The sequence below is a fragment of the Hyaena hyaena genome, unplaced genomic scaffold (genome assembly GCF_003009895.1).
Source record: "Hyaena hyaena isolate Hyena2069 unplaced genomic scaffold, ASM300989v1 scaffold_386, whole genome shotgun sequence".
NCBI lineage: Eukaryota > Metazoa > Chordata > Mammalia > Carnivora > Hyaenidae > Hyaena > Hyaena hyaena.
The window spans coordinates 964,153-977,142 of record NW_024081020.1 but is presented as its reverse complement, the minus strand read 5'-3'; the positions used below and the strand labels follow the sequence as shown (position 1 = coordinate 977,142).

General features: G+C 53.3%; 1 protein-coding gene across 8 annotated transcripts in view; it reads left to right on the top strand.

Annotated features, from left to right (window-relative positions):
- MOK (MOK protein kinase) overlaps positions 1-12,990 on the top strand; it is a 49,740-nt gene that overhangs the window by 32,829 nt on the left and 3,921 nt on the right. For 6 of the 8 annotated variants that reach the window (XM_039251215.1, XM_039251211.1, XM_039251213.1 and 3 more), the window contains 4 exons: positions 7,926-8,004; positions 8,130-8,178; positions 9,922-10,100; positions 11,836-11,937. In XM_039251215.1, coding sequence (XP_039107146.1) covers positions 7,926-8,004; positions 8,130-8,178; positions 9,922-10,100; positions 11,836-11,937 — 409 coding nt within the window. The remainder of the gene's footprint in view (positions 1-7,925; positions 8,005-8,129; positions 8,179-9,921; positions 10,101-11,835; positions 11,938-12,990) is intronic. The other 2 variants (XM_039251212.1, XM_039251219.1) reach the window with 2 other exon arrangements.

The following is a 12,990-nucleotide window of genomic DNA, read 5'->3' as shown; positions in this document are numbered from 1 at the left end:
AGGACTGTGGGCTTCACCGGGAGGAGAAGGGGAAGTAGGCAAATGCAGGGGAGGGTGTCTCGTTCACTGCTACAGGCCAGGCACTGCTCTGGAGGTGGGCCCAGTGGGGAGCATGACAGGTCCCCTCCACGTGGGCTCACACTCAGGAAGAGAGAGACACTGAACAAGTAAAGAAATGATCAAGAAAGAGATCAAGGGGCATCTGGGTGGCTCAGCCGGTTAAGCGTACGACTTCGGCTCCGGTCATGATCTCACAGTTCGTGGGCTTGAGCCCCGCGTCGGGCTCTGTGCTGACAGCTCAGAGCCTGGAACCTCTTCAAATTCTGTGTCTCCCTCTCTCTCTGACCCTCCCCTGCTCACGGTGTCTCTCATTCTCAGAAATAAATTAAAAACATTAAAAAAAAAAAAAGATCAAGACAGGATCAGTGTTATGAGTGAATAAAACAGGTCACATGTGAAAGTGATGGGGACAGAGTATTCCAGACAGAGACAAGTAGTGCAGCGGTCCTGAGGCCCCTGTGAGGTTAGGAGGCCAATGTGGCTGGAGCACTAGGAAGAAAGTTGCAGGAAATGAGGTCGGTAGGGGCCAGGGTAAGAATTCAGGTTATTCTAAGTTCAGTGGGAAGCATTAGTGAGTTGTAGATGTGTATTTAGTTTTGAGAAAGAGAGGGCGAGCAAGCGCGAGAGGGGTGGAGAGAGGAAGAGAGAATCCCAGGCAGGATACGTGTGTGCTACCAGCGCAGAACCCGACACGGGGCTCAATCCCACAAACCGTGAGATCATGACTTGAGCCAGAATCCAGAGTCGGACACTCAGTCCACTGACCCACCCAGGCGTCCCACGTTGGTGGGTTTTAAAGCAGAGAAGAAGCATCTTTTGATTGGTGTTTAGACCACTGTTTCTAAAACTATAGTAGAAGACCGGTTGTTTGTTCATTTGCTTTTCCCTAATGTGTCGTGGACCAGACTTTGTTAAAATACATAGAAATTAGTTACTGGAAAATGGTCATGTGCTTGGATGTCACAGCAACGCTGAACTGCTGTACAAGTTTCCGGTTACTCTTCGTTTTTGTCGTCTCCTCTTAACACCAGTAACAAACAGCCTCCGGACCAGTGTCAGTTCACGGACTGTGATTTTTAGAAGGACTTTTCTGGAAGCTGTTTAAAGAATGGATGGGCCATCGGTGGCTGTACCGGTCATCCCTTCCAGAGCAAACAGCAGCACCTGTCTTGCCAGTGTAGCCCCAGGGGGACCTATGTGACATGGATGGCTCCACAGAGCTGCTGGGAGGGCTGAAGAAACGCTCTGGTGTGGCAGCCAGGAAGGAGCTTCCAGAAACTGTTTCTGCAGGATGGGGCTGCAGGGGGCTGTCGCCTCTGCCACAGACAGGATGCCAAAGGCAGGGGCCGCCGCTGCAGCCCTGGCTCTAGAACCAGGCCACCTTTGCCTCGGCAGGAAGCGGCCTCTACCAAGGTTCGCACTCTGAGCGGATGCCCTCCCTCCTCTCTTCTGCCCCTGGAATTCGGGCCTGAGTGCTCTTTCTCGAGCCGTCCGCGGGACGCAGAAGCCAGTCAAAGCTGGAAGCCCCAGCTACAAGTGTGCCTGGCCCGCAAGATGGGGATTGGGATGGGTCTGCATTTGCGGGTGAGACCAGCGAAGAGATGGTAAAGGTATTGTGCCCGCTGCTCGCTTGGGAAGAATTGTCACGCTCCGCACGGCAGGGAGCGCGTGGCAATCCTGGCTGCTTTATTCGGGTGCATTGTGCTTACTCACTGGACTCCTCCCACCTGCAGCAACGAAGGCGGTCTTGGAGTTCATAAAGACCGTTTAAGATGATAACCTATTATTTTGTCATTTTTTAAGTTTTTATTTAAGTAATCTCTGCACCCAACGTGGGGCCTGAACTCACAGCCCCAAGACCTCAAGTTCAAAAGCGGCATGCTTTTCTGACTGAGGCAGCCAGGCACCTCTAGGGGCATCGATTATTTTAACGTGTATCTGATTTTGTTGTTCTTTTTTTGGTTTTTTCTAAGTATCTCAAGTGAAATGACCATGTTTTTGTGAGTGGCTAGTTAACTGTGCCCCCCACCCTCGGGTGGCCCCTCAAGCCGTGGGTGGGCCCTGCTGCCCCTCACCTGCCCTCTGCTGCTCCCCCCCCCCCCGTTTCTGTGCTCTCCCATGCGAGGCCCGACATGTGTCTGCTTCTCTGGTGCTTGTCCGCCTCCGCCCACTGGGCCGTTTGCCTGCTGATGGCGGGGCCCCTGCCGGCTCCCGCTCCCGGTGCGGCTCGGCGTGTCGCCCACCTGATGTCGTTCCCAGATACCGAGAGTCGTGGGTTGTTGTTATTGTGAGGGGCACATGCCCCTCATCTCGTTCATGTACAGAAGAGACAGTTTATGGTAGAACCTGAGACCTCCTGCGGGGAGCGCCACCAGGCCTCTTGGGAGGTGGGACCGGGAAAGCTCTGGTGGCCAAGGCCATCACTGACCATCTCGGAGCCATGTGGTCCCCTCCCCTCCTCCTCTGCTTGTCCCTCTCCTCTTGGCAGGCTTGGCCACTCAGACCCGGAGACCCTCCGCTGGCAGCAGATGGGCCAGGCCCAGGAAGCCTAGACATTGGCCGCCTCCTGAGGGCTAGGAAGCTAGCCTTGTCCCCTTAGGGTTATGCCTTTTATTTTTTAATTTTTTTCTTAATGTTTATTTTTGAGAGAGAGAGAGAGTGTGAGCGGGGAGGGGCAGAGAGGGAGACACAGAATCCAAAGCAGCTCCAGGCTCCGAGCTGTCAGCACAGAACCCAACGTGGGGCTCAAACTCCTGAGCCATGAGATCATGACTTGAGCTGAAATAGGATGCTCAACCGACTGAGCCACCCAGGCGCCCCAGGGTCATTATACATTTTAGAGGCTGAGGGTGGGGCAGGCACCCTGAAATAAATCCATGACATTAGGGAATGAAGCAAGTGGGAAAAGGCAAAACAAATTCGATTTGACTGCAAACATAGCGTCACTATTCATTCCAGCTTAGGCAGTGTGGTGCCGCCTTACAATGCGACATAACTACTTTGCCTAACATTACGGTGTCAGATCAGTTCAACTGTGTTTTTATACTTCATCAATCTGACCCACTGACTGTAAGATGTGGAAGTTTTAGAGGAAACATTGCCAGCCAACTGTGGCACGTAGCTCTCTTACCTGCTCTGGCGGTTTTAGTTCTGTGCTTACTACAGGAGCTCTTGGATCCATTTAGACCGTTTCCCCGCAGATCACATTGCTGCGTATATAAAAAGGAAAGCCGAAGTGAGTAGCTCCATTTTGGCATCCCCGACCCCTCCTTGCAACATTCTGACTCCGTGATCCATGCCTTTGCTTTCCTGACGCCCTCCGTCTCTGTGCCGTTCAGACACGGGGTGAGCAGTGCCGCGTGTTTGTCCCTGGGATTTTCTTCCAAGCTCACGTCACCACCTGTTGGTTGTGATGCTGCTGGCTCCAGTGTGACCGTGCTGACGCGGCCCAGGGCTCCCCCGTCCTGCCTGTTTAACGATGGAGGGGCCAGGCCAGGCCCACGAGCCTCCGTCCTTGTCTGTGAAATGGGAACAGTCCCTGTGTCTCTTAGGATTGTTGCGAGGAGTAAATAAAATCATATGAGCCCTGTTTAGAGCAGCAGCTACTCGCACGGGTCTTCAGGAAGCACGGACTGCTGTCATCTTCATCGTTACTGTTATGTTAGCACCTTGCTTGCCCTGCACCACCCTCCCGTCCCCGGTGCTCGCCTCCCTTGTAGAGGTGAGGGGGCGGGATTCCACGGAAGTTCCAGCACTTGCTGAGGACGAGGTGGCTTCACAGAGCAGAACTAGGGGGCCCGTCCTTGAGTTTCACCGGGGAAGGTCCAGGCTCCACCTGAGTCCGACATCCCGTTGTCGACCCCCTGCGGGTCGCTATTTTCTGGGACCCGGGTGGACCCTGGCCGGGATGGCCTGGCCCAGGCCCGTGGATAGGGCCTCCTGTGGGAAGGTGCGTGTGTGGGATACTCTGTTACAGTGCAGACTACACAGGTGGCCGGTCCCTTCAGTGAGTACTGGCAGCAAGTGCCATGGTTCATCGCCATGCTCACAAAAACATTTTTTACGTTAATATTTTACATGACATTCTTTAGAATCTTTTTTTTTTTTTAAATGTTTTTTTAAATTTATTTCTCAGAGAGAGACAGCGTGAGGAGGGGAGGGTCAGAGAGAGGGAGATACAGAATCTGAAGCAGGCTCCAGGCTCTGAGCTGTCAGCACAGAGCCCGATGCGGGGCTTGAACCCACGAACCGTGAGATCATGACCTGAGCCGAAGTCGGACACTTAACCAACTGAGCCACCCAGGCGCCCCTAGAATCTTCTTTTTTTAGAGTTTATTTTGAGAGGAGAGAGGGGGAGAGGATCTGAAATGGGCTCTGTGCCGTTAATGGGGCTCGAACTCACTAACTGTGAGATCATGACCTGAGCCAAAGCAGCTTAACCGACTGAGCCACCAGGCGCCCCCCCACCTTTGGAATCTTCTTAATGAGAATATTTGGTCAAAAAAAATAGCTTGCAAAGGTCAACTTGGTCAGGATGGCTAACACAGACCAGGGAAGCGCTGTGTGCTGGCGATCAGTGAGGCTCAGGCGGGAACTTCCGAGCGGTTTGTTAATTGTATCGTCTCCAGTGGTTTCAAGACTTTTGAAAACAAGAGGGGCACCTGGGTGGCTCAGTCGGTTAAGCCTCCGACTTCGGCTCAGGTCATGATCTCACAGTTCATGGGTTCGAGCCCCGCATCAGGCTCTGTGCTGACTGCCAGCTCGGACTCTGGAGCCTGTTTTGGATTCTGTATCTCCCTCTCTGACCCTCCCCTGCTCACACTGTCTGTCTCTCTCAGAAATAAATAAAACATAAAAAATTAAAAAAAAAAAAAAAGACTTATGAAAACAAGAGTCTGTTAGGAACCAGATGCAGTCTCGGCCTGGAAAGTTAGGATCTTGTTTCTGAAGAACTGATATAGAGAATGGATAGTCAGCCTGCCCTTGGTCGCAGATGTGAACTCCCAATTGTTCAGAGCACAGTCCCACATGGTTCACACTGCATCCCTCCCTCAGGAGCCCCGGGGGTCGGCGGGGCTTCTTGCAGTGGGGATGGGGGGTGAGGAGCCACGTCCTTGCTGCAGGGCTCTGAGTGGTGGTGGCCGCAGGGCGGTGAGGAACGGGAGGGGCTGAGGGCCGCCAAGAAATGCAGATTCCTGGCCCGAATGTCTGGTTTTGAGAGTCCTTGGGTCTGGGTTCGGGACTGTGAATCGCCATTTGAAAGCATCCCAAGGTGATTATGAAGATGGGGTGGCTTAGACTCTCCCTAAAAGATTCCACCCTCCCGAGAGCAGGTTTGGGTAACCGTCCTGACAGGCGTAGCTGGAAGATCCGGGGGCGTGGGCAAGGCTGGATGGGTGCTCCCAGGGACAGAAGCGCATGAGCAATACAGGTGGGTCTGGCTGCTGGAGCATTCAGTACACAAGGGGTGTGGCGGGGCGTGGTCCCCAAAGTGAGGGTCCAGGTTGGCGGCTGTGCCTGGAGCTCCTTCGGAAGGCGGCTTTCGGGGCCCCACCATGGGCCTGTCAGGCTGAGGGGCGGGTGGGGGGCCCTCTGTGTCTTCACAGATGCTCCCAGAGCCTGAGGGCCCCTGGGAGAGGGCAGGGGGCCTGCGTGCCCAGCTATCTCACGGAGCTGTGAGGACCCCCCCTCGCAGGACAGGAACCAAATTTCAGGAAGCTTCATCCGGCAGCATATGTGATGGAGAATGGAAATCTTGCTTTCTTTTCATCTTCATCCAGATAAGAATTTAATAGAAAGTTACAGAATTACTCAAGCTAGGGAAAGATGACTAAGTCTCAGTATAATTCTTTTAAATTCTAGAAAGTGGGTGATAAATTATGTGACACAACAAAAAGATTACAGTATTATTACATGAAAGAATTAATTGTACTTAGACATTTTGTAATTTAAATTAGTTTCTCTTAGCATAAACATTCTTGTCTAGTTATGAGAGAAAAAGAATACACTTGTGGGGATGAGCACCGAGTGTTATGTGGAAACTAATTTGACAATAAACTATTTGTAAAAAAAAAAAAAAAAAAAGAATAAAACTTTGTTACTAAAGATGGCAAACTTAGGGGCGCCTGGGTGGCTCAGTCAGTTAAGCATCTGACTTTGGCTCAGGTCATGATCTCACAGTTCGTGGGTTTGAGCCCTGCGTCGGGCTCTGTGCTGACAGCTCAGAGCTTGGAGCCTGTTTCGGATTCTGTGTCTCCCTCTCTCTCTCTCTGCCCCTCCCCAGCTTGCTCTCCCTCTCTCTCTCTCTCTCTCTCTCTCAAAAATAAATAAAAACTTAAAAAATGGCAAACTTAGGACCAAAAATGTCAAATAGGATTTGTGCTCATGGAGAGGGAGTGGTTTTCTGGATTGTTAGCCCAGAATGGTCGTGTTTCAGATTTAAACCTTAATGAGGGGCGCCTGGGGGGCATGATCTCATGGTTCTTGAGTTCAAGCCGCATGTCGGGCTCTGCGCCTGCTTGGGATTCTCTCTCTCTCTCTCTCTCTCTCTCTCTCTCTTTTTCTCTCCCCCCCAAATAAATCTTTAAAAAAAAAACTTAATGAAAACATACACCTTTGAAATTAAAATCAGGTAAAATGTGACATCTTTTGGACCAAGGATAACTGATGGTGGCGTATAGTGTTAAGAGTAGTAGAACATAAAACCTGCTGACAGTTCTGGGGGGCAGGCGTGTGGATGGCCGGGCAGGCTGGGGCCACACCACAGGCCTGGGGGTCCCACCACAGGTCTGGGGGGCAGCATGTGGACGGCCGGCGGGCTGGGGCCACACCACAGGTCTGGGGGGCCCACCACAGGTCTGGGGGGCAGGCGCGTGGATGGTCGGCTGGCTGGGGCCACACCACAGGCCTGGGGATCCCACCACAGGTCTGGGGGGCAGCATGTGGACGGCCGGGGTGGCTGGGGCCACACCACAGGCCTGGGGGGCAGCGTGTGGACGGCCGGCGGGCTGGGGCCCCACCACAGGCCTGGGGGCCCCACCACAGGTCTGGGGGGGCAGTGTGTGGACGGCTGGGCGGGCTGGGGCGGCAGAGCTGCGGCAGGAGACGCCAAATGACGGCTGTTCTTTGTCAGAGAAGAGCGTGCTGTGAAATCCAAAGCAATCATGGGTCTTGGATTAAAAACACTTCTGTCAAACTGAGACCTCTCCCCTTATAAAATGGAAACCTCCGTCCAGGCTGGAAGCCGAGGAAAACACTGGAGTTTCAAGCAACTCCTGACACTTTACGGTTGCATCATGGGAGAGCGTGTCCTGGCAGGCCTGCCTGGGAGGCCCGGCCCGGGGGCATCAGACCAAGCCACTCTGCTGCTTATTTTTTTTAAAAATTTTTTAATGTTTTATTTATTTCAGAGAGGGAGAGAGAGAGAGGCGCAGCATGAGCAGGGGAAGGTCAGAGAGAGAGGGAGACACAGAATCAGAAGCAGCTCCAGGCTCTGAGCTGTCGGCACAGAGGCCAACCCAGGGCTTAAACCCACGAACCGTGAGATCATGACCTGAGCCAAAGTCAGACACGTAACCAACTAAGCCACCCAGGCGCCCTCTACTCTGCTGCTTGTTACCCAGTTCTGTTCTTGTAGGGGTCAGATCAGGTTGGGTGCACACGGGGTTTTCTGTGAACTCATGTCCGTGTGTGGAACTTTAAGTGGTGCATTTCGTATGTTCACTCTGTATTTCCAGAAATTACTTCAGATTATTTTTTAGATTTTCATACATCATTAAATAAAATAGTTGGATTCTATTTTTGTCTTCAAAAAATGAGGGATGTACCATTGGTAATTGAACTTGGCTACTTCCTTGACTGCACAGGGAGAAGACACCCGTTACCGGAGAAGAAAATTATGCGCTATATGTACCAGTTATGTAAATCCCTGGATCACATGCACAGGTAGGCCGTTGGGGACTTGGCAGCTCTCAGATTAATAAAGTGTATTAACATTCATTTAAAAATACAATGTGAGAGAATTTGAATGAGGTACAATTAAGTCTATCCTTCTTTTATATTGCATACAGAAATGGAATATTTCACAGAGATATAAAACCAGAAAACATATTAATAAAGGTAAGAACTTCTGTATGAAAAACTGGTATCAAAATAAAGATAGAATGTGAAACCTTTTTCCTAGCGAGACTTTCAGCCCCAGATGGTTGGGCCCCACGTTTTGTTTTGTTCTTTTCGTCCCAGTTTGGAAAAAATGGTTTGTTTAGTAAGCGTCACCAACATGGCTGTGCATCTGGGAGGAAACAATCTCAGGCACTCTTACTATCCACAAAAATAAACTCCAGGCTCAGTCCGTAGAACGTGAGACTCTTGATCTCAGGGTTGTGAATTCGAGCCCCATGTTGGGTGCATAGATTACTTTTTTAAAAATATGTAAAGCCCATGGAGATAATCACTCCAAACATGGTGCGTGTAAAAGGGGAAGAGGCAGGATTCACGCTCAGGTCTGTCTCAGTCCGTAGCCACGTCGTCCACACACGTTTAAAGCATACAACCTGGTAAGTCTGGGCGTCTCTGTGTGCCCATGACACCGTCATCACGGTCAAGCTAGCAAACGGGTCTCTTGCCCCTGAAAGTTTCCGTGTGCTCCTTGCTCATCCCTCCTATCCTTTGTCCCCAGGCAAAGACTGACTTTCTGTCATAATTAATTAGGTTGCGTTTTCTAGAATGTTCTCTAAAAGGAATTGTATAGTATGTTCTGTTTTCTGATCTGGATTTTCCCCTCAGCGTCATCCTGAGGGCCATCCACGTTGTGGTACCAGTGCCGCGGTGCCTGGCACCTCAGAAACGGTCTCGCGATCCTTGGCTGTTCTGTTTTGGTTTTGTCCTTATTTTCTCTCTTTGCATTTCAGTTTGGGAAGTTTCTGTTGGCGTATCTTCCGGCCCACTGTTTCTTTCCTTGGCTGTTTAGTCTATTGATGAGCTAATACGTCATTTTTTAGTGGTTACAGTGTTTTTTATTTCTAGTACTTCCTTTTGATTCTTTCTTAGACTTTCCATCTCTGTTTGCACTTCCCATCTGAACTTGCATGCCACCTACTTTTTCCACTGGAGCCCTTAACAGATTACTCAGTGATTTTAAATTCCCTGACCGGTAATTCTAAAATCCTTAAATCTGTGCTCTAACCTGGTTCTGATGCTGCAGACTGTTTTCTCTTGCCTCTTAACAGACCTTACGATTTTTTTGGAAGTCCAACATGACCCACTGGGTAATGGGATCTGTTGAAAGGCTGTGGGAATGAGGTTCCTTGATAACCTGGGTCAGAAACGTGCCGTGTTTCATGTTTGCCGTCGGTGTTGTAGGCACCAGAGGCTCCAAATGCATTACCAACTTCTGCTTTGTTACCTGAATGGGTGAGGTGTAGATAGAGTGGAAGCGGTACCCCGAAACGTGGCTGTGCGGTCTGTTGGACCACTGGCTCCACCCCCTCCCCCCCTTCCCCTAACGTGGAGAACAAAACTGCCGGCAGGGCGAACTTCCTAGCTAGGGTCACGGTCGGGTGACACAATGTGGTATTTGATTCATTTGTGGACTCACGAGGTGGCTTCAAGTTTCCCCAAACCTGTAGACATCCAGAACTAGTTGTCAGACACAGGCAGGGTGTTCGTCAGCGTGTCCCACCGAACAGCAACGCCACTGTCTCATCTGTCAGAGGCACTTTGAGGAGCTTATGAAGTAAATTCTTGTCACCAGCTAGTTTGGTGCCAGAAATTTCCCTGTTAGCGCAGACATATTTGAAACAGGCTGTATTATAACAGCTGCTTGATGAGGTGTCATCTGTCTCCACCTTTCTCCCCTTGCAGCAGGACGTCCTGAAATTAGGGGACTTTGGGTCCTGCCGGAGCGTCTACTCCAAGCAACCGTACACAGAGTACATCTCCACCCGCTGGTACCGCGCCCCCGAGTGTCTCCTCACCGACGGGTTCTACACCTACAAGATGGACCTGTGGAGCGCCGGCTGCGTGTTCTACGAGATCGCCAGGTAGGCCGGGCCGCCGGCACCAACGGTGTCCAGCAGGTTACAGAGCGAGGCGCGGCCTGCCCGGTGGCTTCACGCCAGCACCTCCTGTGCCAAACAGATTGTACAGTCATCCTGCTCATGTGACAGGTTTTTGTTTTTGTTTTTTTTTTAAATGTTTTATTTATTTCTAGAAGAGAGAGAGAGACAGCGTGAGCAGGGGAGGGTCAGAGGGAGAGGGAGATACAGACTCTGAAACAGGCTCCAGGCTCCGAGCTGGCAGTCAGCACAGAGCGCGACGCGGGGCTCGAACCCACGAACCGCGAGATCATGACCTGAGCGAAAGTCGGACGCTTAACCGACTAAGCCCCCCAGGCGCCCCTCATGTGACAGGTTTTTAACTTGACAGAAAACGTCCCAGGCTTTCCTTTTACCTTTCGTCAAATACTTTTCGTTGTCTTCTTCTCACAAAGTACAGAATACGACCAGTCACTTCTTCCTGCCGGTGTAACTTGGCCCCCGGCCGGCAGGGCCTCCTCAGTCACTGGCTTCACCAGTGAGCTCAGCAGCAGGGGAGGGGCGCTTGCTGCCACCTTGCGGGGCCCGCCATGGGGGTGTGCGCCTTGGCCCTGCCCCCAGGGCCTTCCCTGAGAGAGAGTCTATCGAATAGAATGCTCTGGCCACGAGCGTGAGGGTGGGCTGCTGTGGCACAGCTGGATTCTAGAAAGCCCAGTCCTAACCATCGTCCCTGGCCCCCGCACCCCAGCCTTTGGGCTTCCCTGCTGGATGGAGCAGCGGCCCGGGAGAAAGGGAAGGGGCTTGTCTCCCCCAGAGGTGAGGAGGGTGTAGGGCTGAAGAGGCCCCGGGGCGTGGGGGGGGAGGGTGGTGGCAGCTCTCGCCTTGCCTGGAGCAGATCATTAAGGACGAACAGGAGCATTTCAAGTCTGGGTGACGTGCATCACAGATGCGGACCCGAGTCCTCTGTTTCCACCTGCTCAGCTGACCCCTTCATGACCACAGACACACGTGTCCTTCGGGACATGCCTCTCGATAATCGACTTGTCATTTTTGGAAAGCTGAGGGGCAGTTTCATCGACGCTGAAAGTACTGACAGTCCTTTCCGCTGTGCTCCGATCCCAAGTTAATCCAAAAGGATGTTAAAGGACTTCAGTGTTGAGAACGTGACAGCTGCTTGTGTCACCCGAGCGAGGGGCACCCGAGGGGAGACCGTTGTTCACACGCTTGGCCGCCCCCTCCCCCGTTTCAGAGCTGCGTCCCTGTGCAGGGTGGCCCAGGTGCCGCACCTGTAAACCCTCCGCTGTGGCCTGTCCTGAGAACTGGACTTATTTATAGAAGCCAAAAATCTTTTATCCACAATTCCCAAGTCCACACATCTCTGAAAATCAAAACGTTTTCTGGACTTATTTGTCAACAAAACCAGACCTGACCCACTGTGCGTTTTTGTCGAAAAAGCTCCTCAGTGACGGGAGACCCGAGGTCAGGTATCGCGGTGGGCACGCTCCCGCTTCGCTGCAGAGACCCCAGGGTACAGAGAGGAACGCGGCCGTGGCTTAGAGCGCCTCACGCGCGGAGGGGAGAAACAGGCCCGCACAGAAGGGGGAACGGCAGTCCGTGGCTGCACGGAGTACCACGCAGCTTTCGTGTCCTCGGTGTCGTGGGAGCTGGCCGCCCGCGCGGGGAGATGCCGGGATGAGGTCATCCTGGCGCGTCCTGACCGCAGCCCCGCCCTGCCCCCCAGTCTGCAGCCCCTCTTCCCCGGAGCCAACGAGCTGGACCAGATCTCAAAAATCCACGACATCATCGGCACGCCTGCTGAGAAGACCCTCACCAAGTTCAAACAGTAAGTGCATGTGTGCCCCGGGGCCCCACGCGGACCTGCCCCCTGAGGGGGGGACCGGCCGCACCTCTCTGCCCTTGTGGCCCCTCCGTCCGCCTGGGCCCCCACAGCCGCTGAAAGGGCTCCGGGTAGGGCCGGTGCGCGCATCGCAGCCGCTCAGAGCCGCCCTCCTCCAGGGGTCCCGCCTGGGTGCCTTCCCCCCGGCGCTGTGGGAGAAGCTCCCGGCCTTGCTGAGGGCCTGGCCGTCGGGTCCTGTCCTCTGAGTGTTGACCCAGGACCTAGCGACCTGCGGGCGGAGAAGGCTCCCACGTGCAGGCAGCGTGCAGTGAGGACTCTGTGACCGTCACCCAGCCGCACTGACGCCCATGCCCCCATGCCGGCACTGGTTACCGAATTCGGGAGCTTCCGAGGGGGAGCCCTGTGGGCTGGGGGGGGGCGGGGGCCCCCGCTCTGCAGCTCCTGGGCCCTCGCAAGGTGAGGAGGGGACTAGTTTTGATTCTTCCTTCTTCTACATATAAACTTCACCTCATTTTTCTCAGGTGGGCACGTGCTCTTAGTCTTTTTGGGGAAAAGCTGTTCTCTCACATCGAAGGCATAACGGATTTCACAACCCCCTGCCCTGTTTTTAAAAAAGTATACTTTTCTAGAGCGGTTTTAGGTTCGCAGCAGAATTTAGTGAAAGTACAGGGTTCCCTTACACCCCCTGCGGCACAGTCTCCCCCTGCACGAACCTCAGCCAGAGTCATGAGCCTCTGGTGACACATCACTGTCACCCAGAGCCCGCAGCTCGTGTGAGGGCCACCCGCCCACCGGCTGTTGCACTTTCCCTGGGCTTGGACTTAGGTGCGTCCTGCCCCCTTCTCCCTGCAGGATCCCCCCCTCCTTCTCCCTGCAGGATCCCCCCTTCTCCCTGCATGTTCCCCCCCTTCTCCCTGCAGGTCCCCCCTTCTCCCTGCAGGTCCCCCCCTTCTCCCTGCAGGTCCCCCCCTGCAGGTCCCCCCCCTGCAGGTCCCCCTTCTCCTTGCAGGTCCCCCCCTTCTCCCTGCAGGTCCCCCC